A 26,769-nucleotide genomic window follows, 5' to 3' on the forward strand; every position below is an offset into this window, starting at 1 on the left:
TTCTTTTATTAGAAGTATTTCATACTCATTGTGAACAGCCATCAAGAACCTGCGTGGTGAGTACTACCTTAATGGGCACTGGGTGATCGAGTTCTCCCGGAGCACCCCGATCGCGGGGACTACGCTGTACTACCAGAGAGGAGCGGAGGGGGAACTGTCCTCCGAGACCATCACTGGCCGTGGACCGACCACTGAGCCTTTGGTGGTAGAGGTGAGATCTTTGTTGGGCACAATCCCCCCCCCCCTACACACAACCCAAACACCCCCCCCCAACACAATGCTGCACATTCCTGACATTCTTTGACGAGATGTTAGAGACTCCAGGTTAGAAAAGACCTGGAGTCAGAAACATGTCTTGGAGTGAACATTCACTCGGGTTGTTGACTTTTCTTTGCCTTCATTCAGCTGATTACTCAGGAACCCAACCGGGGAATTGAGTACGAGTATTATCTTTCCAGCAGCCACCCCAGAGAGGGCCACTACTGGAGCTACGGCTCTTGGTCCGCCTGCAGCAAGGAATGTGGCTCTGGTCAGTATCAGACTTCAGCACGAACATAAGACCATCTGCACATACTTATCAGAGCATGTCATGGAGATAAATCCCCCTTCTAGTTCAAAAATATTAGGATGTGATTAGAGCTGTAACAGATATATATTATGTTATGTTATGTTATGTTATATTATGTTATGTGATGTGATGTTATGTTATATTATGTGATGTTATGTTATGTTATGTTATGTTATGTGTTAAGGTTACCAGTCCCGTCTCGTCTTCTGCACGTTTGATAATGAAGCCTACGCTGACTACTTGTGTGCGTCTCTGCCTCGTCCTCTCAATAACCGCACGTGTAACGAGCAGCCGTGTCCCCAAACACGCAGGTAGGGGATTTTACCAGTAACGATTCTAACCAATTAGGTGGCCTCTGATGATAAGTAGTTTCACTAAAACTAATTAAATGGTTCCAATCACAACATTTATTGGTAATTAATTAGCTTGTTAGTTTTCTCTCACTGCAGTATTATGATTGATTTATTTTGTATACATTAATTTCAGTTCCAGGGTTTAACAATACAAAATGTGGAAATGTTCAAGGGGGGGTGAATACTTCTGTACATAACTGTACTAATCTGAAGTGTGTGATTAGTGAGGAGTCACTTCTTCTAAAACAGTCTTGGTGTGTTGCTCCTGTGTTCTATAAGGATGGCGTACGTGTACGCACCACAAGTCTGGACACACAAGGAGGCAACACATGTTTATGTTCAGGTGTACAGGTAACTCAGCATGAGGGGCGTGGGATGTGATCTAAACACTTACTGATGTCTAACTAACACTCCTGAAGAAACAACCATCGTTTAGTCTCATGGGTGCGTTAACTTCAGAGTTCTTCTAAGAATTGATGAGTTCTGAGAATTAGGTCACCGAGGGCAGTAGTCCTACATCACTCACACACACACACACACACACACACACACACACACACATGAAGTCTGCTTCATGCTGTCTTTAGTCGACAGGCTTTCAAACACTCAGGCTTTTAGTACCTACAGCGATTCCTAGAAGAATTTTGATGAGTTCGGGGTTAACTCCAGAACACTTCTCCATGCTGAAACTACTTCCACACCATGTCCAGATCTTCCCACGACCTCGTAAAGTTCTCGAATCCATGTCATTACTTCTAAAGAAAGTGATGTATTTATGTGGTAGGGTTACTGAGCAGTTAGTTGCACCAGTCACATGTGTTTGTGTCTGTATTGATGTTCTCAATCAATACAACATTAAAGAATGATTAGATAAGTGTTGCACGTGCCTGTTCTTCCACATGTGGAGATGAACCGAGGCCTGGGGCAACTGTCCAGCTCAGAGCTTTGCTGTAATCACCTTCTCCCACTAACTGTGCTGTGTTTCCCTGAACGAGGCGGAACAGGACCGCTGTTTCTCCTCACTCCATGCTTCCATAACCCCCTTCATCATGAGCCACATCATTGGCCTGTGTGGAACTTGTGATCTCCAGCCCTGGAGCTCTGAGCTGGGTCGCTGTCTGTGTGCTGTAGAGAGCGAGTCACCTTCTGGGGGAACTGGGGCTTCAGGTGCAGATATTATGGGTGTGTTTCACGTCTGTGGATCCACAGCCGTGAAGTTTTAATACGGTGTGGCCATGAATTATTACCGCATTGAGTTTAGCTTTAAAAGTCACAGTGTGATGTAACAGAAGTGCTGGAAAGAAAATAACTTAAATTAATATGACTTTTTATCTTTTGTTGTTATTTAGATTTAATTTGCCAATATTGGATATTATGTTGATATCACTATCCCATGTAACATTGACTTGAGAAATTAAGTTCTTACATTAAAATAGCATATTTAAAATAGAGTTATACCATAATTTGCACTTAAAATGTCATTTTGAGGAATTATTAAGTAAGGCCAAAAAACATTAAAATTACATTACAACATGGCCTTCAGGGCTTCTGTGTAAAATATTTAAAATGTAGATTATTAAATTTTCTGACCATCAAATACATAACTTGTGATGATTGTTGTCTTTTAAAGTGGGTGAAGCAGAGAGAAATAAACTGAATTACGTTAATAAAGCTAACCGTAAGGATGAGCTGGTGAATAACGTTTGATTAGCTACGGACTGGAGACACGACGTGTGACAAGAATACAAATCATTTAAAATATATATATATAAATTAATTAATGTATATAAACACATTAATGAATTTATATATACAAATAATTATCCAGAGGACACGTTGGGCGCGATGCACCACATTATAGTCAGTTTAAATTTTATATCACATTCACAGCCATACACAGTGAAATGCTTCTATAATCAGCCATAAATAGTGAAATAAAATATATATATAAAATATGAGAAAGTTATACATTTAAATATTAATTATAAATTAAACATTTTAGCTGAAAAAATAAGAATACATACAGTACAAGGTGGCTAATAAAATAGAATTGAAATAGAAGTATATGAGTTAAGTGTATAAAGTTATACAGGATAAGATTAAGTACAGCTGAGTGCAGTTGGTCCTCATTAGTGTGAAAAATAATCCATGTTCAGTCAGGAGCAGTAAATCAAGGACATGCCAAGGGTCTCTGTAGCCATCGCATATTAATGTGTGATGAGGAGATAAAAAAAAAAAAGCCTGAACCTAATAATGCATGGACACACCTTATTAAAAATAATAGCCGTATCACCTCGGGTGCTTGGTGATATTGCGGGGACTCGATTGCTTTGGTGTGCTCGGAGGAAATAAAACACACTAATGTGAGAAGATGAGAACACCAGGTCATAAATAAGAAGAATTTCTAACGACCGCAGTTCTGCAGCCTGGAACTCTGTTAATGAGACTGTACCTGTATGTATGTTTACGGTTAATTCATGTTTTTTTTTCGTCTTTTGAAGGTCATCTGATGATTAAGTGTTGAGTTATTTAACCTTTAATCCCTGTTTTTATCCAGACCTATATCTTTTTCTTTCCTACAAGTCGTGCACAGTTGTTGTTTTGTTTAAACTGAACATCTCCTGAGTGCTCCAGGTGTGTGTTCTGCTCTGCTGCGTGGGGTGGATCTGTGGCAGCTGCTTGTCTGGCAGAGCTTTGGGCACATCATCATCCTCCTCATCATCCTCATCATCATCATCATCATCACTTTACACTCATCCTCGTGCTGACTTTCATTAATTTTTGGTGTGTGTGTGTGTGACAGCTGGAAGGTCAGTGAGTGGAATCGGTGCTCTGTGACGTGTGGTGGTGGCACTCAGGTTCGACAGGTGGAGTGTGTCGCTCACGATGCGTCTGGGAGGCGACTGGTGGAGGACTCTCTGTGTGAGACTTACACACCCAGACCCGTCAGCCAGCAAACCTGCAGCATGCAGCACTGCGCGCGGTACAGCGTGTCATCATGGAGCCAGGTAATCACCACGTGTGTGTGTGTGTGTGTGTGTGTGTGTGTGTGTGTGTGTCCTCAGGTAAACTCTACTGGGTCAGATTATATAGAAATAGGTTTCAGCCTTTTATATTGTAATGTGATGATTTTTTATTTTTCTGAATCCGGATATTAGATGTAAATGGAGCCTCAGATTCAGAATGATTTTTTTATCTCAGCCTAAATAATAATAATGTCTTTGTGTGGAGTTACTGACGTCACTGTACTGAGACTCCTGGCTTGTGGGTCAGTCGGTGACTTCCTGCTATTCAGTGAGTAGAAACTTAAAACTGATTATCAAAGTGCAGGGGTCAACGACCTCTCAAGCAAACTCAGACGCACAAATAATAATAAATCTTATTGTTGATTATAACTTCAGGACGGGCAAAACATAAAACACTTTTAAACATTTTAAAGGAGCTGTTTGAGCTTTAGTGTGAAGTAAATGATATAACCAGAAAGAAATAATTTCCCTTCAAACCACTGAGTTTATTCTCTCTGTGCTGAAATTAGGATTTGTCTTTTAGGTAAAAAAAAGATAATAAATTGAGCTGTCTGTCTGTAACAGCTTGGACAGAGAGAAGTTCAGGGCCAGAAAAATCTCACCAGAAGCTTGAAATCAACTGAGGAAGAAACTGAACTTAATGTTCGAATGATGAAACCCAGCAGCCTCACTGATAAACTCATGGTTTTATACATAAACTGTGAATTCGCACGTTTCTGTACAATTAATGAGATTAGTTTAGTTTTAGTTTTATGTTTAAGGATGTGTGTTTATTCACGTTCCTGACCATGCTTATGCAGGATCCCCTAGTGGTACGAACGTGTCATAGCTCATCTCGGTGATGTACTGTACGTGTGCTGATGTACGTTCAAGTTTATCTTCCTAAAACTTATGGCCTCCTCCATGTCTGAAACAAACAGCACTGTTAGGAAGATGTTAAGAAGCTGAGGTCAGAGTGCAGGGTCAGCCAGGATACAGCGCCCCCTGGAGCAGACAGGGTTAAGGGTCAGGCTCAGGGGTTCAACAGTGGGAGCGTGGTGGTGCTGGTGCTCGAACCCCCGACCTTCTGATCAGTCACCCTCAGCTTTACCTGTTTAAACCACCACTGCTCTGAACAGGAAGAGTAGACAGTGGACAACCAGGAAACGTCTGGATAGAGGGTGCAGGATTTATCACCAGCCAATGTGTACAGCTGTGCACGTGTCTGTGTGTGTGTGTGTGTGTGTGTGTGTGTGTGTGTGTGTGTGTGTGAAGAAAGCAATTGTGTAGGATGGGTCTTGCATACAAATTTCTATCTGGCCCAAACAATTCTAGCTTCATTGCAACTTCATGGCTAGACGGACAGACGGACAGACGGACAGAGTTTTACCTTCAACCGTCTCTGTCCACCAACACAGAGACAGATACACTTCCACACACACCAAAACACATCCTGTACAGCAATCAGCCATGTCACATGTAAACACACACACACACACACACACACACACACACACACCCCAGAATGTATATCATACTGGTGTATATAATTGTGTGTGTGTGTGTTCTGCAGTGCTCTGTGACGTGTGGCTCTGGAGAGCAGACAAGAGAGGTGACGTGTGTGGGTTCAGCAGGAAATCGTCTTACAGATTACATGTGTGCCAGTCTGCCCAAACCACCAAACACGCAGACCTGCGAGATGCCCGGCTGCATAACCCGGATTGGCTGGCACATCGGTGACTGGGGGCTGGTGAGACTTTGGTCTGTTCTTAGTTCTTAGAATCTGTGTGTGTTTAGCAGTTTGTAAGTCCTGTTCTCTCTCTCTCTCTCTCTCTCTCTCTCTCTCTCTCAGTGTTCTAAGAGCTGTAGCTCGGGGCTTCGGGAGCGGCAGGTGATCTGTTCAGACTCACAGAGAAACATTTACGGGGTGGAGCGCTGTAACACCTATCACAAACCCTCTACTGTGGAGAGCTGCAACACACAGCCCTGCTACAGCCCGCAGGGTACACACACACACACACACACACACACACACACACACACACACACACACACACACACACACACACTTTTAGGACTTTCTCACCCTCATTAGTTAGCTGGATGGTTTAAGACACACACACCGTGCTGCACACACTCTTCTCTTGTACACGTGCGCACCAACACACTCATGTTCCTGTAGACATTAACGGTGTGTAACTCTGTTTATCAGCCACTATAGTAGACGGATCAATAGATATTATGTGATCTGATACAACTAGTTTCACGAACGCCTGTGCTTTTTGCTTTCTCTCCAACGTGTCTTTTTAGGTGTTTTTTTTTATTAACGTGGAGAGAACAGGCTGCTGAGGGAACGACTTTAACGATATATAACAGGAACTAACTTGTTTCAAAGACATTCCACAACATGAAATGTAACAAGCTGATAAAAAGCGTGTCATTGATCTTTGATCCCACCACATTTATAGATGTAAAAAGCTGGAAAACAGTTTTGGGGGTTGATTATGTCCTCTAACACACGTTCTCTCCTTCTCACACACGTGCACTACATATGGAGCGCGCTTCAACTCTAGTATCAGTTTCAGTATCTGATGTTCGTCCCTTTCGATTTGAACCAGATCGTAAAGTTCGACATGGCCTTATGTTAAAGGAATTTATTGATATAAACCCTAAATTAAGATTTTTTTTTACATAAGTTAGACCGGACTTTATTTATAATAAGTCTGTGTGTATTAATGTGAAATTACAAGCACGTCCACAGTAGTAAACAATGTTCTGAATGCTTTCAGCAGAACAAAACGCTCTTTCTGATCTCTCTGTTCTGTTCCTCATTAAACAGCGGTTCCCAGCATGCAGGACCCGAGAGGTTATGACAACACCATTTTCGGTTTCTACCCCTACAATCCTGAGGACGGCACCCTGGGTTGGTACCTCCTCTCTCATCTTCCTTTTTGCCCCCTTTCTCTTATTTCCCCCAGCACTGCCCCCCCGCCCCCCCCTTCCTGCACTAATCACAGGACGGTCGTGTCTGTGTGATTAAAATAGTTGAGATGCGCTGGACTGCGTCCTTCCCGATCTCAGTGTGAAAGTCCTGTGATGATCTCAGATGTCATCATGACTTAGTGGTTTCTGGAATTGCTGTTTTGTGTACGACTGCTTTCATAATGAAAAGCTTTCAGTTTGCTATAATTAAATGATTACGTGCCAGCCTGCGCCTGCATGCACATCTGTCTCCTCTCAGTCTCCCGTTCCGTCTGTTTTGTGCTCGAGACGCTCTGTTTACGACCGTGTTAGTTTCAGTTTCTCTTTAAACTTATCCTGCTGTTTTCAGTTTTTCACAAGTCATTGATGTCTCCTGCTTTCATTTTCATTATTATTATACTGCAACAAAAACTTTTAAAAGTTACAGTTCCGTCCTCAGTAGTTTGCGTCACTTCATCTCACTCAGGTCACCAGCGCGATGTTCCTTACTGCCATCAGACTGCGTTCGGCTGTTGTCCGGATGGTGTGACTCCAGCCAGTGGACCTCATGGTCAGGGGTGTTACCAACCATCACCCTGTACCCGCACCAGGTACACACACATGCTCTGCTTTTATTACAGGAGGTTATTAGAAGAAAGGTTGTTTTCTGTTAATATGAGGGGTGTTCGAGTCAAAGCGAGACTTTATCCCCTGATACACTAATGCACTGGGTTAGGGTTAGGGTTAGGGTTAACCCTAGAGCTTGGACACCATCAAGGTAGAACGTTCTCTCAGTACGCCGAAGCCATGATCAGACTGTCTGATTTACGTTTGAAACACCGGGCTCCCAGGAACCCCTTTAATGGCCCAAATATGTGAAAAGTCATAGAGTGAGGTCAGGACTGTACAGGGGACGTGGTAATAACTCCCAGCCGAGTTCCTGGATCAGGTGTTCCACTCGCTGAATGTCCACAGTGTTCTTGCCTGCATTACGTTCTGAGTCATTGACAGATCTACGGCCTTCTGTAAAATGTTTGCACCGATCTAATGTTTTCCTGCGACTGCGAGTCTCATCAGCGTAGTGCGCTTCAACTCTTCTGTAAATCAATTTTATTCCTTCATTCCCCAGTCCCGGTTTGACTTGAACACTGCTCGTGTCTCTCACATTCATGCCTCTTTGTGACACTCCGTGTACGTCTCACCTCCCTCAGGTACGGCTGTTGTCAGGACGGTGTGACTCAGGCTCATGGACCCAGTAAGGAGGGATGTCCAGAACATGTTCCCGCCGTCCCAGCTGTGAGTATCTGCTTGGTCTAAATGTTATCTCTAGCTCTTCTCCCTGTATCTCAGTCTCTTTCTTCTCCCTCTCTCAGGTGGAACCTCGTGGGGTCTGCAGCAGGTCCACATACGGCTGCTGTTATGATGGAGTGACTGCAGCTCAGGGTTCTAATGGAGACGGCTGTCCTGGCGGGGGTGAGCCACAAACATACACAAGATGTTCATCAGATCAGAACTGATTATACTTTATGTGTATGATCTTTATACATGTTTCCAAATAGAGACGATTCAGGATCATTATAAAGTTTTACATCATTTACATCATTATAATTAATAAACAAACAAACACCTGTCATGTTTAGCACAACTCCAGTACGTTTATGAAATTGCTTAATAATAGTCAAAATAATAAACCCTGCTTATTTAAGTTCAAATATTAAGATCATAGTTATTAAGCCAGTGTAATCACTTTCTGTAACTATACTGCGTTATTCTGTAACTATTATAAAAAAGATAAACTGATGGAAATGATATTTATGAGTATTTTTTATATTTCCACTGACCCAGCTCAGCGTGCTCCATGTGATCTGCCCCACACTGCTGGATTGTGCGACGAGTGGACCGCTCGATATTACTACGACCCTGCCTCGTCTCGTTGTGAACACTTCTGGTACGGTGGCTGCCATGGCAACGCAAATAACTTCGCCACCTTGGAGGAGTGCCAGCAGACATGCCAGAACAAAAGGCCCGTCTCCACGTCATACAGCACCGCCTGGAGCCAGATCCGGCCGGGCGCCAACACTTCTCAGCATTCACAACGTCGCTGGGTTCAGTCGGGGGGGCGCAGGCCGGCAACCAGAGACGTGCAGGGTAACAGCCCTAGTGACAGGTAAGAGTGCGGAGAAGGAGACTTCTGCCCTCACACGGTGCCCTCTGTGCCAACCTGAGGAGCCTGATGCTGCCCGCTCTCAGAGACACACACACACACACACACACACAGCTACTGCTCGCTCTACACAACGCAGACGTTTATCCTCTTTTTATACATTTGAATCCATGACCTGATCAGACATCCAGATAACATTACGTTTGTTCCTTTAGACCCAGATTCTACTCACTCATGTAGCGCTGCACAGTCACACTCCTCGTGCTGCTGCTTTCCTTTAAAATGTATTTTTACAGAATTAGCAGTGAAACACAAGCGTATATTTAACTTGGTCGTAAGTGCAAGTCAGCTGCACTCTTAACTCGTTTGCTCGGTGCACTGCCTGGCCAAAAAGACACTTTAGACCTGTGTTAGACCGCCTTCACGTTTAATCACCGATCCCGTGTTCCATGGCATTGTCTTAGTAACATATGCAAAGTCACAACTATTTCCGTCCAGATCTTTATTTCGAGATAAGGATTAAGGTCAGTACATTCAGGTGGTCAGCTGACTTCATTTTATTGCCCCATAACGTTACTGAGTCTAGACCTGAGTAACTGATCAACCCCAGATCATAACACTGTCTCCAGAGGCTTGTACAGTGGACACTATGCATGATGGGAGCATCGCTTCATGTCCTTCCCTTCTCACCCTGACACGCCCATCACTCTGGTATAGGGACTTAATCAGGACTCATCAGGTCACATGACCTTTTTTCCATCACTCCAAGACTTTTTTGATTAGTTAAACGTAGCCATGAGTTCTCCTGTGGATTTCTTATGATGCAACTTCATCACACGTTTAAGTCATCTTTTATTATGGACCTTCATGATTTTGAGTTTCTCAGCAGGTTCCTTAGTTGTTTTCTTCGCTTGATGCAGGCCAGTGATTTGACCCGATGCTGATCTGCTGTGTGTTTTCCAACGTGGCTGTTTAGGGGATAAAAAAACTACTAATTAAACTGTCGTCAGCTGCAACAATCAGTTCAGTAATTATACATTCGTTAGTAATTAGCCTTGAAGGTTCTTGGATATTTCTTCATTTATATCCAAACTGTGTTTTTTTTGGCCATGCATTGTGTTTCCCAGCCTATATCGGTCCAAAATTGTGATTGCATTACTGCCACTTGATGCTCCTTTCCACTGGCTAAACGTTATTTAGGACTTTAGGTCCAGTTCTGTCCCTTTGTAAAAGTCATCATTTGGTTTTGTGACTGTACAGTATTTAACACCAAACTTTAACATAAATATATTTTTTTGGGAAAAAAAGGAGCTATTAAAGCGTCAGTGATTTCAAGAACTAATAGCAGGGTTAAAAGTGTGTTTAAAAGGCAGGTCATCATCATCATCATCATCATCATCATCAGTATTAATATGAGCATGAAATGGAATCAGATGTAGTTTTTAAATGTTCATGCGCTCAGACATCTTTATAACATCTGATTCATTATCTCCTGTTTTCTGAATCAGTGGTCAATCCCAACACTCCCACATACACCAACACTGAGTTTCTGCTTCTTTTTTGCATTTATATCACAATCACAGTTCAGACTGTAAAGAACACACACATTTATCTGTCCAGTCGTTTCACTGCAGCTGGTGTAAAGTCTTTTATTCTCATTAGTTCATCATGTATAGGGACGGCTTATAGGCTTGCTTAAAAGTTATACAACACAATTTAATCAGGGTCACACTGTCCATCAACACACACACACACACACACACACACACACCTCCCCCCCCGACTCTGTACACTCACCGCGGCCCTGTTGGACATTACTGACCTTTCTGGGACTGGTACTTTCCCCCTGCTGTATAATTTTGCTTTTTTCCTCCATATTTGCACTTAAGTTTGTATTTAGGATGTTAGTTTTGGTCTGGCGGTTTAGTCGATCTGTAAGTGTGGTGTCATCAGTGACCTCTGTCTTTACTCATGTCAATCAGAGCAACTAATAAAAGAAACATGCTGTGATGCTCCAGCACTGCTGCTCCTGTCTGTGTGTCACTCCCAGGTGTGTGTTGTACAGTCGGTGTGGGACGATACCAACACACTCTCAGACATAAAACACAATAGACATTTAATTTCACAAAGTGGGCTTCATTAAACCTGTAATGATCACATCATTATTTATTTAATTAATTAATATCTAGATGTTCTGTAACTGATGTTGTATTTCTGTCTCTCTTCCTTAATACACACTACCCAAGTGTCTAGTTATTACCTGAATAAAATATAAAAAAGTCATTTTAATAGCTTATTAACCAGGTGCTTTAATAACAAGCAATAACCTTTAAGCTAAAAATAATAGGGATAAAAAATACTGAATAAATTAGCAGATTTTTTATTCAACTTTTAAACTTTAAAACCAGAAACAGCAAAATATTAAAACATACTAATACAATAACATGTGAAAGGGAAGGAGCGGTGAAAACCTGGACAAATGAACAATTTAAGGTTGCCAAGATATTGCATGATTATTCTGATAATAATTGTAATAATTAAATTAATTACTGCAAATTTGATGTCTTTAGCCTTAAGTATTTTATAGCTTTAAACAGCACTTGATGCAGCACGTACAGTGTTTTTTGTGCACAAATGAGAAACGATTCTTTAAGATTATTGTTGTTCATTAATTTTTTTATTTATATAAGGCAGATATGTAACAGTAAATGTCTGTTTAAGCTGCTGTGTTGTAAACATGTGGACAGCATGGCCACACACACCCTGGTGACGGTGTACAGGTGTCCGTACAGCGAGGCGAGTCTGAACGCCTGGACTCGTACCGTCTGTATGGAGCTTGTGATTCTCAGCTCAGTATAAACTGCATGACGCCCTGGCTGAGGCGTGTGTAACCTCTTTCCTGGGTCGTCTTAAGCACGTTCCCTCTTTAGACTGAAACAGACGTCTGAGATTCTGGGACTGGAGCCAGGCTGATCTTTATGCTTATATTGGTGGCTTTTTGCACATGCCAGTTTGTGGCCAATAGTACAGCATAAAGTAAATGTCTCCCCGTTTCTCTCCTCTCTTCTTCCTGCATGTCTCCCTCCCTGTCCAATCTTTCTGTCTTGTCTTTTTTTCGCTCTTTTCCTTTCCTTCTCTCCTTCGGCCTCCCCTGCTTCAGTTGGCCTGCTGCGGGTGTGAGTATAGACAAGTCGGACCCGTCTACGGTGGAGGGTATAGTGGGCCAGTGGGTGGTGTTGCCATGCAAAGTGAACCCGCCGCCATCGTCCACGGTGACGGTCGAGTGGAGAAAAGACGGTGTTCTTCTCGACTCCTTCAGGTTAGTACAGCATCGGTTCTTCCATTTAATCTTGTCACGTTGGTCCTCTTCATGTTTCTTCTTAGACCTGATCGTCTGGTAAGTCATACGAATAATTCACTAAACGTTCCTGTATTTTAAAGTTTAATTAAATTATCATTGGAAATGTACGACCAGTTTTTGTCTGTATTCTTCAGATCATTAAGTGTTTTATGAAGCAAGTTAATACATTGATGTACAGTTTAACAGTTTACCATTTCCAGGTTGATCTTATATAAAGCAAATGGCCTCATGCATCGTTTAAGTATTTGCTAATGTGACAGTTATGATAACAGTTTTAACACAATAACACAGTTTATCTCACAGTTAAACTCCCTTTATGTCTCTATATAATCCCCTGATACACTAATACACTCATCCCAGTGTCTCACTAGAGCTTGGACACCATCAGGGTAGAAAGTTTTCTCAATACGTCAGAGCCGTGATCTAAAACACTGGCCTCCCAGGAACTCCTTTAATGATCCAAAGCACGAGGAAATGTCCCTTTACAGCACAGTCTTAATAAAGTTTGTCTTCTTCCCCTTTAACCTCTTATTCCTTTTGGAGCTTCACCCCTGAACCTTTTCTGTTTATTAACACGCAGTCACATACGACAGCCCGATGGCTCCCTGTTCATGGGCCCTGTGAGGATCACCGACTCTGGCTGGCTGCTGTGTGTGGCCACACGAGACCGTGACCGAGATCACCGCTACATTTACCTCTCTGTCTCAGGTAAACCCGTCTCCTGCTCTACTGAGGGACTCTGAGTTGTGCCGAATTGAATTAGTTAAAGGCCACAGATACCGTGGCACACTTCCTTCTAGATTTATATTCATTTCTTTTAAAACACAGTTTATTACGATGCTTGAACATCTGCAGGAGAGTGTATCGCTCGAGTTACTGATGGCTTTTTCGTTGTAGAGCCCAAAGACGGGGCAGGTAGACCAGACTCTGCAGACTCCAGAGTTTTCCCTCCCAGGTACTCACTATTAAACACACACACACACACACCTGTTTATACCAGAACATTAGAAACACTTACTGTTTACCTGGTGGTTGTTCTGGTTTCTCTCAGGTTCAGTATTGACCGATCAGAACCCTCGGTGGTAAACGGCCGCGCGGGTCAGAGTGCCAGGCTCCACTGCACCGTCCTACCGTCTTCAGCTGCTACTTCAGTCATCATACAGTGGACGAAAAATGGAGCCGTTCTCAACACACTCAGGTTTAGTATGTGGGACGTTCAGATGGGGACAAATTAAGATAAAAACAGTGTCTCTCTTATACTGCAGGGAATTTTGTTAGGGTCATTAGTAATGGGACGAATGTACCTGGGGCTTTGAAGCTTGTATCGAGAAGGAGGGTGTATGTAGGGTGAAGCCTTATGTGGGGTTGGTATCGTTTTGAAAACAGTCACATGACCGAGTCCTCTGCGTGTGTGTGGTGTCACGGTTTTATTTCGAGTGTCATTTCCTCGATAGACGCGTTTGAAACAGCTGGCACTCTTTGGGTTGTCCTTGGTAGTTTGGTTCATGAGTCAATCCCTGCTATCCGTTATCACCCAGATGAGGATGAGTTCCCTGTTGAGTCTGGTTCCTCTACTGAAGTGAGAGAGATGGGATGTTATGCAGCGTAGGGATGTTCTGAACAGGTCAATAAGCTTTGTACTTTGTCATTTTTGTTACTTTGCATGCTCATTCATTATGGTATTTTCATTTTTATTCATATTGCACATTAATTTAAGGTGAATTGCTTATTCAGAAAGAATACATTAGTTTTTAGGCATAATCATGCTCTCTATCAGAACGCACAGCTGGGCAAGAAGATCGTCCAGAGTCATTACTATTGTTAGTTAAACTCGTTCGAGAGCTGGGGCTCCACAAGACGTCTGTATCTTTGACCTACAGTAAACCCGCTTTAACACTTCAGCGTTGTTGTACACCTGCGTCCTCAGTTTCATGAGATGGTCAGGCATGATACAGCACACCTGGAGCAGATAGGGTTAGGGGCCGTGCTCAAGGGCCCGACAGCGGCAACCTGGTGGAGCTGCTATATTATATACAGTAGCTCTTGAACCCTAAACAAGTGCTCCTGGTAGGAAAATGATCTCACTCTGATGTTACAGCAGTAGGTGTCGCTAATGAATCGTGTGCTTTAAATTAGGCTTTTAATCTTCATCAGTCTCAGCGCTTTGTGAAGCCTCAGTGGGACAACAATAAATACAATCCTGCCGGGGAACAACGTCAAGTATTTAAAGTGCAGATTATAACAGGAAGTACAGAACAGGTTTTCTAATTTTGTATTGAGTTTTTTACTGAGGGCCGAGACCAGTTTACTGTTAATGGTTTAACGAGGTTATTGTAAACAGGGTTTGAACCCAAGCAGCTCACACACAGAGACCGGGACGGACGAAATGGGCCAAGGGTTAACCAAAGGTTCAGGCCCATTAAAACCTAGAATAGTCTGTCTTCTCTAAACACTTATATACTTGGACTGAGAGCTTAACAGAGCAGATAAAGGAATTACCGAGATATACCCAGGAGAGTCTTATTATCATTACTGGTTGAGAATTACACCACCAGCACATGACATGACTGACTGAACACCGAGCGGTGCGTGATTAGAGAGCTCTCCTTAAATACACTTGGGCACAGGTGGAGCTCATTTCCAGAAGTTATAAGTAAGGGGCGCTCTCTGGCGTCCTCTGGTGGCAGTAGCTGGTACGGCGGTGTTTTGTTTGCCCGCTGCTCTCTGTAGTGTTGGCTCTAACAGCTGTCTCGTTACATTATTTCATTATATTTTAGTCTGTAGTGTGACTCGACACCTTTCACATACTCGAGTTTGTAGTTGACTGCAGTGCTTTCTTGTATTATTACAACACTACTGCATCTGCGGATGTCCTGATATGCTTTCATTTCTATAATTCTCTACACATCACACATCACACTCTACAATGTTTATTTCATTCAGTCTTATTATTTTATTTGGTGTTATTCCTGTTGTTTAGTGATTTTATCATTAGTTGCATAGTTCATTGTCCGTAAATGTGCCTGTAGAAATAACGAGTTAAACAGGGAGAGGTGTGCTGTTAAACCTAAATAATCAACGACAGGGTGGCCTGATGTTAGGCGTTACAGTAACCGCCCCGAGCACGGAGATTTTCTTATGCGGCTGTGATATCTTTAACACTCTGCCTGTGGCTTCGTGTCTGTGACTGTACCAGAGCTGTGCTGATATTCAGCACAACAGCACTTCCTATTGTGTAATATTGCTATTATACAACCGTTCTACAGACACAGTTTATCATCAACAGATTGTGATTTGTTTGTTTATTAAATTAAGGTATTTGGTTTTGACGAACACATTTATTTGTGGAGCGCTCCTTACATCGTGAGATTACCCGGTTGGAACTAAAGGTTGTATAATGTATAATGTATGAACCTGAAACTGAAAACACTAAAATGGTGTATTCATTAGTGAACAGAAACCTTTGTGTTTAAGAAGACCATAGTTATAATAAAAGATCCTGCTTTAATTTAAACCAAGCCTTTTAATTAATACATCAGAAGTTCTTGTGTAATATTAGGATGTGTTTGTAAATCTAGTCACCGTTTACCTTTAAAGCACCTTTTTGTCACGGCTGTCTGCACACAGGTGGTCTTCTTGTTTGTTGTGTGGTTATATTCCCAACTCTCCTGTGTGATGTATTCCAGACACTCTCAGCACTCTGACGGCACGCTGGTGATTAATAACCTCACAGCTGATGATTCGGGCACTTATACCTGCACGGCCTCCAACAGCCAGCAGCAGGAGCAGCTGCAAATCCAGCTCAGAGTCTCAGGTTTGTATTGGGAATGATCCGTTAGTGTGTGTATACACGCTGTACAGTGGGCGTGGCACAACCATGTTTCTGCTTCCCTTCCAGGGGACCTGAGGATCACCACAGCTCCCAAGAACGTGCAGACGTCTCAGGGCAGCGTGGTTCGGCTCCCGTGTGTCGCATCAGGAGAAAATGTCAACATAGCTTGGTCCAGGTTTGTAGAATCTTGAGTTAATAATAATCTGTTTTTTTATTTGATTTAGGATCATGTAGTTCAAGTTACCACAAGTTACCACTTGTAGTTCAAACAGGTGTCTAAACTATCAGTTTTTGTATTTTATTTAATTATTGTTTTGTTTTTCCTCATTCCTGTGCAGGAACGGTGTGCCAGTGAGACCAGATGGGCATCGGGTGCAGGTGTCGGAGGATGGCAGTCTGACGCTCTATAACGTGCAGCCTGTGGACGAGGGCTTGTACACCTGCAACGCCTACGCCGGCACACACGCTGTCAGCGCCTCTGCCGAAATTCGAATAACCAAAGGTATAGCTTTTCCCATCAGACGATTTTTTATTCCTTTTTTTTTTAAATTCTCATTTCATTTAATCTCTAAAAACTTAGTGATGACTTTTTTTTTATAAACAATTCCCATTTTATAAACAATGCTATAAAAAAGGAAAAGTCTCAATAGTTTTAAATGAGTAGCTACCAGGTTTTGGGCTTTGTGCAAAATGAATCAACTCACTAAATGTCATGTTGGTATATTTTTCCTGTTTAACTGTTTCCATGTCCTTTAGTGTTTATACTGTATGTGTGAATATTTTAGAGTTTATTGTTTTTGAGGTTTCAGGTTGAGCCAACCATAAATTTCCCCAGGTGAATATAAATATAAAGTTGGGCTCAGTGGTTGAGCTGTTGGAGGTGGTGGACTACAGACCAGAAGGTCTCAGGTTCAAACCTCAGCACCACCAGGCAGTCACTGTTGGGCCTTTGAGCAAGGCCCTTAACCTGCTCATATGTGTGAGGAGGTGAAATGTAAGTCTCTCTGGATAGGAACATCTGATCATCCAAGTTCTGTAGATGTAAACAGAGCTGGGCAGGTAGAGCTGGAAGAGAAAGTATCTTCGTATATGATGTAACAATGAGGAAACATTCAAATGGGCTGGTTTAAGGCCTGGTTAATATCTCTCACTCCATCTTCACTCGCTTCTCTCTTTCCTCTGGCCACCTCAACCACCTCAACCACCTCAACTACCTCAGACTGGGGGATCCTGAAGCATTCCCAGTGTGGAGAGAGATCAGTCTGGAGGTCCTCAGTCTGCCCCGTGGAAAAGCAGAAATTCACATTTGTTTGTTTGTATACACACATATCTTAAATAAATTAGAATTTTGCATATCATGTCCTCTTTAGAGTGTCTAGGCATTCAGCATTTTAAATATAAAAAGTAAACCGTGACAATAATAATTACAGCCGGGGTTGTAGAAGGGGGAATCTTAAACTTTTTCTTGAGGAATACTTGAAAAAGAGTCCAAAGTCATTCAAAAATACAGATAAAAATGGGGAGGGTCTATCAAACACAGCATCCAGTGTAAAAAATGATTGCCATTTGAAATGTGCAGATCAAATGACAACTATACCAGCTATAATTAAAGGTGATAACTACAGTGTCATTGATATATAACTGCTATAATAATAATAATAATAATAGTAATAATAATAAAAGTAATAATAATAATAATAATAATAATGTGTTTCCTCTGGTATAAAAACACAAACCCAGACTTGAGAAGCAACATGCGACGATGAATCTTTACAATAATATGTGTAGTAACAGGTCTCATGTAATTATTTCCGATCTTTTATGATGGCCGCTATGGCGGCTCTTTTCCATAGGGTGGCTCCACAAGGCCTCTGAGGGTGCTGGGATATCTGGCACCAGAACCTTGGCAGCGGATCTTCGGGTGCTGTGGGTTGCAGGGTGGGGCCTCCATGGATCAGACTAGTTTTTCCACTGGCTTTCTATCATGCAAACATTGATATTGATTTTTCTGTGGATCAGACCAATGGGCTTGCCTGTTGGTCTGTCTTGCTGGTGCAGATGGGCCTTGGGTGCCCATGATCCGGTCCTGAAGTTGACTTGTGTATAGTTTTTGATCATTGTTGTTCAGTTTACCTGGCAGTGATGTTAGTTGTGGTTAATCAATATCTACTGTACACCTGAAGTAGTAATAATCAGCTAACTGATTGACACACTGAACTGTTCGTTTTCTCTTCAGATTCGGACGGGGGTCAAAGCCCGTCTCCCGACTGCGTGGACGAGCCTGAGTTAGCCAACTGTCGGCTGATCGTCAGTGCCCGTCTGTGTGGACACAAGTACTACTCCAGCTTCTGCTGTGCCAGCTGTTACAGCTACTCTTTAGGAAAGGGCAAGCCTAGGAGACATGTATAGGGATTGAGAATCCACAGCGAACAGTCTCACCTCCTTATACGCCACTGAATGCTGGGAAACGCCACTCGTCAGGCGGACCAGGTGGACCGTCTATCAGCAGTTAGGGTTTTACGGTTCTTCACTGTTCTCTGTAAAGAGGAACTTATGTTCAGATGTCTGAGCCTGGATCAACAGTGAGAGACAGAACACTTCTATCCAGGAGTACAGAGGACCACTCTGGCATGTGCGAATGTGTATTGTAAAAGCAGTTGAATATATTGGTTCATTTTATAACAGGAAAACATATTTGTTTTTATTTTTATTATATATGCATTTATATTTATAATGATGGTCTATGTCTTTATATATTTTTTTATGTACATTACCATGTCTTTTTGCGTGAAACACACAACACTGACTAATGTCCTTCACACACTCATTATCTTTATTAATCTGTTTTGTTTCTCATCTGGTTTTAATAACTATGTGCCATCAGCATAACAGTAGGAACTAATACTATTCCTCCTAAGGGAAATAGCAATGGCCCTAAAACTGAACCCTGTGGAACACCGAACTTCAAAACATGCAGAATAGTCACCATTTAAACAAACAGATTATGATCAGTCAAACAGGATCTGAGCCAGCAGAGGGCTGTTCCATTAATTCCTACTACATTTTCCAATCTGTGAAGGAAAATACTATGTAACGGTGTCAAAAGCTGCACTGAGGTCAAGTAAAATAAGCAAAGAGATGCAACCCTGATCAGAGGCCAATAGGAGGACATTTACTACTTTAACCAGCGCTGTCTCTGTGCTGTGATGGGGCCTAAATCCTGACTGATACAGTTTGTGAATGTTATTCTTATGCAGATATGAACATAGCTACTTTGCTAGAGTGTCAGCCTTTTCTAGAATTTTGGAGATAAAAGGGTGTTTAATTTATTTCTGGTAATATCTGTTTGAATAACCTTGTAGAGATAGGATCTAGTACACATGTTGATGATTTTGCTGAAGAGATTAGTAAAATAAGTTCAGTCTCTTAAAGAGGAGTAAACTATTGTGCTGGTCTGATATAGTTAGATTATCTCCTACATCATTATGTATACAATGGTCTGGTTTTAAAGCATACGTTTTTTTTGTCTACTATTTTCATGTAAAAATTTCCTGAAGTCCTCATAACTGCTTATTGGTGTGTATGCTCCTGTTGAAAGACGTGTTTGATTGTTATATCAGTGGTTACATTATCCAAGGTATAACAGAATGTTGACTCTAAATATTCAGTCGCCTGATTGAGTTGTGTGGCGTCAGACGGAGATCCAATCATAGTTAATAACTCTGGGAGATTACTGATTAAGCTCTGTGTCGTATTTACTAAAAGAAATGAGAGCAGCACCTTCCCTAGTGGGATGGACACCGGACGTCGCTTTGTCCTCAAAAGGTCCTCCAATTATCTATAAAGCCCAAATTATTTTTGGACATCTAGCGACTATAACCTGCTGTAAGCTATGTTGCTACATCACATTGGGATTCGACCAGAGCATACTACTGCATCGGACATCGCCTTCGCTGATTTAAAAACACCCGTGTAAAGTTACTCTTCCAGTCTGACTGATAAAGGCGTCTATCGTTAGCTCCAGCATGTATCAGTACTTTAAGTAATCCTGGTTTTTAAAGAATATACTGCAAATAGTGCAGGTAATATGATAATTTATTGGATTTTGTGGAAATAAGCTTCATCACAAAACTTCATCAACAAATAAAGTGTAGCAGAGGGTAAAGATTCAGCAATGACCACTAGATGGCTCTGTTCACACTGTAAATACTAAATATCTAGTGTGTGTGTGTGTGTGTGTGTGTGCGCTTGAGTTGTGAAGAATGTAGGCTGACATTTCCGGCTGAGAAACACAACAGGAAATAAACAGTGAAACAGAGATGATGATGATGATGATGATGATGGTGATGTATTGGGTTCACCAGCGTTAGTTCACCACCTTCACATTGCAGTACATAAATAAATAAAATATGTTTTTAAAATTATCCAGATCCCTTAAACACTCTCAGTTCTGTTTTTGTTTATTTGTTTGTTATAGAAATTTGCAAAAGTTTGGAAGTCAATAAATATATAATGTAAATCCAACAAAGTTCTCTGGATTTTCCGGAGTCTTTAACTACGAATGAAAAGCTCATTAATTATAACTTATAAACTTTGAGTGAATAAAAGTGTGTGTAGTGGATAAAGTGACTTTGAGATTTTATGCAGTTTTACACCAGCAGTGACCTGATTGACGAACCGTGTAGTCCCGCCTCTTAACCGTTAACTTTCTGTAGCGAGTTCTCGCTAACGACTTTAGTTAACTTTGGAAATGGCCTGTGCACATGTGATCGTCTACATTACAACATTCACCAGTATTTTGACTAACTGTAAGATCATGATGTTATTGATGTTGTAGCTTTGTTGTGAGCTGTTTCATCATTCATTTACTTCAAATTACATTTATCACAGGTCAAAAGCTCACACAGGTCCAACAGGAACCAGAAGACTTGGTTCTTTACTCTGGATCTTCACTGAAGGTCTCTTGCTCTATAACTGGCATGAGTAATCCGGACCTGTTCTGGTACCGCTGGAACGAGACAGCAGGATTCATACTGGTGTTCACCTCTCGAGGTGTTGGGTTGATGGACCCAGCCAGTCATGGAAGGTTTAAATCTATCAGATCTACAGATCTTCATATGGTTCTGGAGTCTGATGGAGTGAGTGAGACGGACTCTGCAGTGTGGTTCTGTGCAGCCAGTCCCCACAGTATCCCAGTGCCGTTACAGAGTCGTACAAAAACTACTAGAATTAGGACTTGTTTCTAAATAAACAGTTGTGCATTTTTCTTTGTACAGAAACACCTGTACCGGGAAAAGACATGACAATGATCAACAGTGAGAAAATGTAGGCTGACATTTCAGACTTAAAGACTCAACAGGAAGCAGGCAGACACGAAAGGAAACTGTCTCATCTTAGCTGTCTCAAAGTTTCTGTTTCCAAGTTACATGTTGTCTAAAGTTAAATCATTACATTAATTATTATTATCATCAATAACGTTATAAAAAAAAGTTTCAAGCAAAAAAGGCGATTCATTCTTTGAGTGGCGACAGTCAGAACTATTGAGACGTGCAGGATATTTGATCACTCATTAAGATCAAAGTGCGAGGAGCCGTTTTAATGAGGTTACATTCAAGAAACCTGTTTTTTTTTGTTTCGTTTTGTTTTTTTTAAATGTAATGTTGTTTTGTTTATGTGAATCCAAGTTTATGTGGATTAGGTGGAGTGATCAGGATTATCATCTCACAATGGTATATTTTAATCCTTCTTGCATACTGCGCAAGGCTTTAGTCTAAAACATGCTGGTGTTTATGACACTATGTTCTAAATAGATTTCCCAGAACTCTAACAGACTGAACGCTCTCCTGTGTGACCTCGTCTGCGTTTCTCCTCCTCCTCCTCTGCAGGTTGAGTCAGTGCAGGGTTTCACCCCCTAAACAGTAACCGTCTATTTCAGCACTAAACCTGGGCTCCTCCATGTCCCACTGTTTTAATATGAAGCATTTCTGTTTCATTCTATGGATTCTGACAGTAGAGTGGCTTTTCACCGCATGTATGATTACACGATCATGAATATAATATTATTGTCAAATCTTTTAACTCTCTATTAATTCCATGTCACTATTGCAGATCTGCAGCGTATACAAGTCTATCAGGAACCAGAAGACCTGGTTCTCCACCCTGGATCATTACTAAAGATATTGTGTAATGTGAATGGGACTAATAGCCCGTATCTGAACTGGTACCACTGGAATGAAACTGGAGGGTTCAGACTGGTTTTCACCTCTCTGGGTCTCGGGTCGATGGATCCATCCAGTTACGGGCAGTTTAAATCCGACAGACCGAAAGATCTTCAGCTCATTCTGGAGTCTGAAGGTGTGAGTGAGATCGACTCTGCAGTCTGGTACTGTGCAGCCACGACCCACAGCATCCCAGTGCCATTACAGAGCCGTACAAAAACCACACCACATTAGAACTGGGTTCTTTATTATACAGATTATACATTAAGATCCCAGTGTGAGAGCTTAGGCTGAAGTGTGAAGGTGAGAGAGTCAACAGGAAGCGCGCACACACACACACACACACACACACACACACACACACACACACACACACACACAGTAAAACTGAAATTCTCATTTTGTAACAGAGATGGTGGTGTTGTTTTACTCACAGCTCATGTTTGTTCTGATCATGCTTGTTGTTTCCTACTTTAAATATTTTTCATTAGTCAGCCACGCCCACAATATCATTTCTTATAATTTTCATTAAAAAAAAAAGTTAGTTTCCCCACCGATTTTCCTACTTTATGAATATATCGTGAAATAAACTTTTCCATTCCATAGAAGAAGGGGTTAAAATCAGGTTGACCGAATCTAACAACATGTCCTGATGTCATTTCCTGTCATTCTGGAAACCAGGTCCTTGCAAATGTTTTATTTTTGTTGACTTCATGCGTATGTAAATCTGGTAAAGCGTTTTAGATAAGTTTACAATAATATATTAATGTCCTAGTTTTAATCGTGTCTTATACAATGCAATTTTCTTTAAAGTATACTGATTTAAATTATTCATAGTCATTAATGACCAGGAAACAAAAGGAACACCTACAGCATGTGATTCTCAGTGACACACACCACACACACGCCGGGTCCCGCCCCATATCCAGTAAAACCCATCGCTAGACTTAACCAGAGTTAAAATATAGTAGCGCTGCACCACTCAGGATGAGCTGTTTGATCTTCTGTATTCTGACATCACAATGGCTACTGATCTCATGTAAGCTCATAACATTGGCAATACTGCGTGATTTGGAACAGTTTCAGAAACAACTATACATACTGTATATACATAATAGACTTTCACCATTGCAGGTCAGCAGGTCATAGAGGTCCATCAGGAACCAGAGACGCTGATTCTTTCTCGAGGATCATCTTTAAAGATTACCTGCTCTATAACCGGCACTGATAACCCGTATCTTTACTGGTATCAGTGGAACGAAACAGCAGGGTTCACACTGGTCTTCACCTCCGCATATACTGGTAAAGTCGATCCACCCAGTTACGGCCAGTTTAAATCTCACAGACGAAAAGATCTTCAGATCATTCTGGGCTCTGATGGAGTGAGTGAGATCGACTCTGCAGTCTGGTACTGCGCAGCCAGAACCCACAGTATTCCAGTGTCATTACAGAGCTGTACAAAAACCACAACATCTCTTTAACCTTCTCAAAAACACACTTTTGTACACATTTTTTATTTTGTTGAGATCACAGGACCATAGTAGAATGAAGTACAACTGTGTCCCGTGTTCAATTAAACAAAGGATCCATGTGTAGTCTGAAGGTTCAGGGATGAGAACAAAGATTCAACAGGAAGCAAACAAAAAACATTCAGTTCTTCTTGTTCAGTGTGTAAGAGATATGGAGGTGTTGGTTTGTTCATGCTTGTTCCAGTGATGCTCTTTGAAAGTCACTCTATTTCCCTAATAATATAATAAAAATAATCAGAAAAAATAGTTTTTTTCTGGAAAGAAAAATCATTTCATGAACAAAACACACACTACCGTTCAAAAGTTTTAGAACACTTTCTAACTCCATGATGGTTCCTGATTTTTATTTCTTTCTACATTGTAAAGGAATGCTGAAGGCGTCCAAAAAATGCATTAATCTCCTTTGAACAGTTAATGGTGAGATGTTTCTGCTACTTCTGCTCTGTAAAGACTTCATAACGCCTCTAATCTCAGGTGCTGTTAATTGGTCATTTTTCAGGCTGATAACTCTAAATGAACTTCTGGTCTGCGGCAGAGGTAGGTTTTGGTCTCGCCCTCCTGGGACGGCCTTCATGAGAGACAGTTTCATTATGGTGCTGGACGAATTTTGCAAATGCACTTGACGATACTGTTCTTGCAAGAACTATTACAGAATAATAGTTTTGAAATCCCGAGTATTATTGTAGAATGTAGAAAATAAATCACTAAACAAAAACAAAGACATTTGCAAGTGACCCCAAACGTTTGAACAGTAGTGTAGACTGAACATGACTGTCGCCAACTTGCGTTAGAATTACATCTTTTCACCAATCATCCACTTACACGTTACAGGAACTCAGCTGGGAGTTAACGCCATGTCCCCATACAGTCCTGACCTCGCTCCACGACATTCCACATGTTTTGGACAAAAAAGGAGTTCCTGGGAGGCCGGTGTTTCAGTTTTATTGAGAAAACTTTCTCCCTTGATGGTGTCCAAGCTCTAGTGAGACACTGGGATAAGTGCATTAGTGTATCAGGGGATTATATAGAGACATAAAGGGAGTGTTTACTCTCGTCATTGTGTTCTGTTATTCTGTACAACCAAAAGTCCAGCTTTGACATGAACGTCTCTCATAGTTTTATTTGTTGGTGAGTATATCAAGTTTTTGGGAGTTTGTTAAATTGTTTTAGATTATCTTCCTATAACGATTATACAATATCAATCTAACAGTTATATTTTGTGGAATTATTTTGAGAATTTTAAAAACAAATCTAATATTTTCAAATAACTTTCCAATGTCACGATGTCGCTGATCCGAACAGGAGTTCTGGAGTGTGAGTGAGTGAGATGTGCAGTATAAGTTATTAAAAAGTGAATAAAGTGGGAGTTTTAAGTGTATTTGACATCGTTAAAATCACAACTGAGTAAAAGCATCAGGTTAAACTGTGTAGTGAACAAGTGTCGTCTAAAGTCTGAGTGTAAACGTCAACAGGAAACCTGCAAACAATAAAACTGAAATTCTCATTTTGTAACGGAGATGGTGTTGTAGGTTTACTCATGAATCATTTTTTTCCACTGATGCTTTTTATAAGTTACTCAGTTTTCTCCACTGTACTAATATTCATCAGCCACAATAACACATGATTTCTTGCTGAATTTAAAATGTGTGTTTTAAATGATTCCCCTTCTTTAGTATTTTATTCTCCATAATGCTCTGAGGAACATGTGCAGATTCCACAAAACCACTTTACATGTTTAACTTCCTACCATACATTAAACCTGGCATTTATAAATGTTTTATTTCTCACTGATCTCACTTTTATTGATTTGAATCTGTTGAAATGTTTTGGATCCTCAGTAACACAACAATCACCACATTTTAATCTTGTATACAATTTGCTCTAAAATATCCTTTAAAAGAAAGTTTCCAGGAACTCTGAAACAGAAAACAGTGTCATGTGATCTACACACACACACACACACACACACACTGAGCAAGCAGCAGGTCCCACCCACACCCGGTCCCACCCGTCTCTGCCCCTAACCAGAGCTGATGTACAGTAACGCTGCACTGCTCAGGATGGAGTGTTTAAGTTTGATCCTCTGTATTCTGACATCACAGCGGCTACTGACCTCATGTAAGCTCATGAAGTGAGTGATACTGAATTAATCAAAACTGTTTCAAAAGCATCTTTTTAACAAGAAGACATTTTTAACTTTGCAGGTCAGCAGGTCCTACGGGTCCACCAGGAACCAGAGAACCTGGCACTTTCTCCTGGATCATCGTTAAAGATTTCCTGCTCTGTTAATGGTACCAGTACCCCATATATTTACTGGTATCGCTGGAATGAGACAGCCGGGTTCACACTGGTCTTTACCTCTCAAACTACTGGTTCAGTGACTCCACCCAGTGAGGGCCAGTTTAGGTCTCACAGACCCGATTGGCTTGTCATTGTTCTGGAGTCTGATGGAGTGAGTGAGATCGACTCTGCAGTCTGGTATTGTGCAGCCAGAGCCCACAGCATCCCAGTGCGATTACAGAGTCGTACAAAAACCACAACGTCACAAAAAGCTTGGGTTTGCAGTCTTCAGTATCACACGACCACAGGATCACAGAACTGATAGAAGTTTTCAAATTCAAATTCTAATGTTATTTGTCACATACGCAGTCATACACAGGACGATATGCAGTGAAATGCTTTAGACAACTGCCCGTGACCTTAAAATAAAAGACTATGAAATAGAAAAATAAATATGAAAAGGAAAACAGAAGATATTTTAAAGGTTTTAAAGGTTTC

At 41.4% G+C, this 26,769-nt stretch overlaps 1 protein-coding gene across 2 annotated transcripts in view; it reads left to right on the plus strand.

The window, feature by feature from the left end:
* paplna (papilin a, proteoglycan-like sulfated glycoprotein) overlaps window positions 1-19,810 on the plus strand; it is a 32,236-nt gene extending 12,426 nt beyond the window's left edge. Inside the window, exons 10-29 of one of the 2 annotated variants that reach the window (XM_053510153.1) lie at window positions 39-211; window positions 406-529; window positions 753-879; window positions 1,201-1,272; window positions 3,725-3,929; window positions 5,500-5,676; window positions 5,779-5,929; window positions 6,766-6,849; window positions 7,375-7,498; window positions 8,099-8,183; window positions 8,261-8,360; window positions 8,733-9,054; window positions 12,212-12,370; window positions 12,993-13,120; window positions 13,310-13,367; window positions 13,464-13,610; window positions 16,099-16,226; window positions 16,311-16,419; window positions 16,583-16,746; window positions 18,481-19,810. In XM_053510153.1, coding sequence (XP_053366128.1) covers window positions 39-211; window positions 406-529; window positions 753-879; window positions 1,201-1,272; window positions 3,725-3,929; window positions 5,500-5,676; window positions 5,779-5,929; window positions 6,766-6,849; window positions 7,375-7,498; window positions 8,099-8,183; window positions 8,261-8,360; window positions 8,733-9,054; window positions 12,212-12,370; window positions 12,993-13,120; window positions 13,310-13,367; window positions 13,464-13,610; window positions 16,099-16,226; window positions 16,311-16,419; window positions 16,583-16,746; window positions 18,481-18,653 — 2,810 coding nt within the window. In that variant the 3' untranslated portion in view covers window positions 18,654-19,810. The remainder of the gene's footprint in view (window positions 1-38; window positions 212-405; window positions 530-752; window positions 880-1,200; window positions 1,273-3,724; window positions 3,930-5,499; window positions 5,677-5,778; window positions 5,930-6,765; window positions 6,850-7,374; window positions 7,499-8,098; window positions 8,184-8,260; window positions 8,361-8,732; window positions 9,055-12,211; window positions 12,371-12,992; window positions 13,121-13,309; window positions 13,368-13,463; window positions 13,611-16,098; window positions 16,227-16,310; window positions 16,420-16,582; window positions 16,747-18,480) is intronic. The other variant, XM_053510154.1, reaches the window with a different exon arrangement.
* The last annotated feature ends 6,959 nt before the right edge of the window (window positions 19,811-26,769 follow it).

Source organism: Clarias gariepinus, chromosome 13, assembly GCF_024256425.1.
Source record: "Clarias gariepinus isolate MV-2021 ecotype Netherlands chromosome 13, CGAR_prim_01v2, whole genome shotgun sequence".
Classification (NCBI taxonomy): Eukaryota; Metazoa; Chordata; class Actinopteri; order Siluriformes; family Clariidae; genus Clarias; species Clarias gariepinus.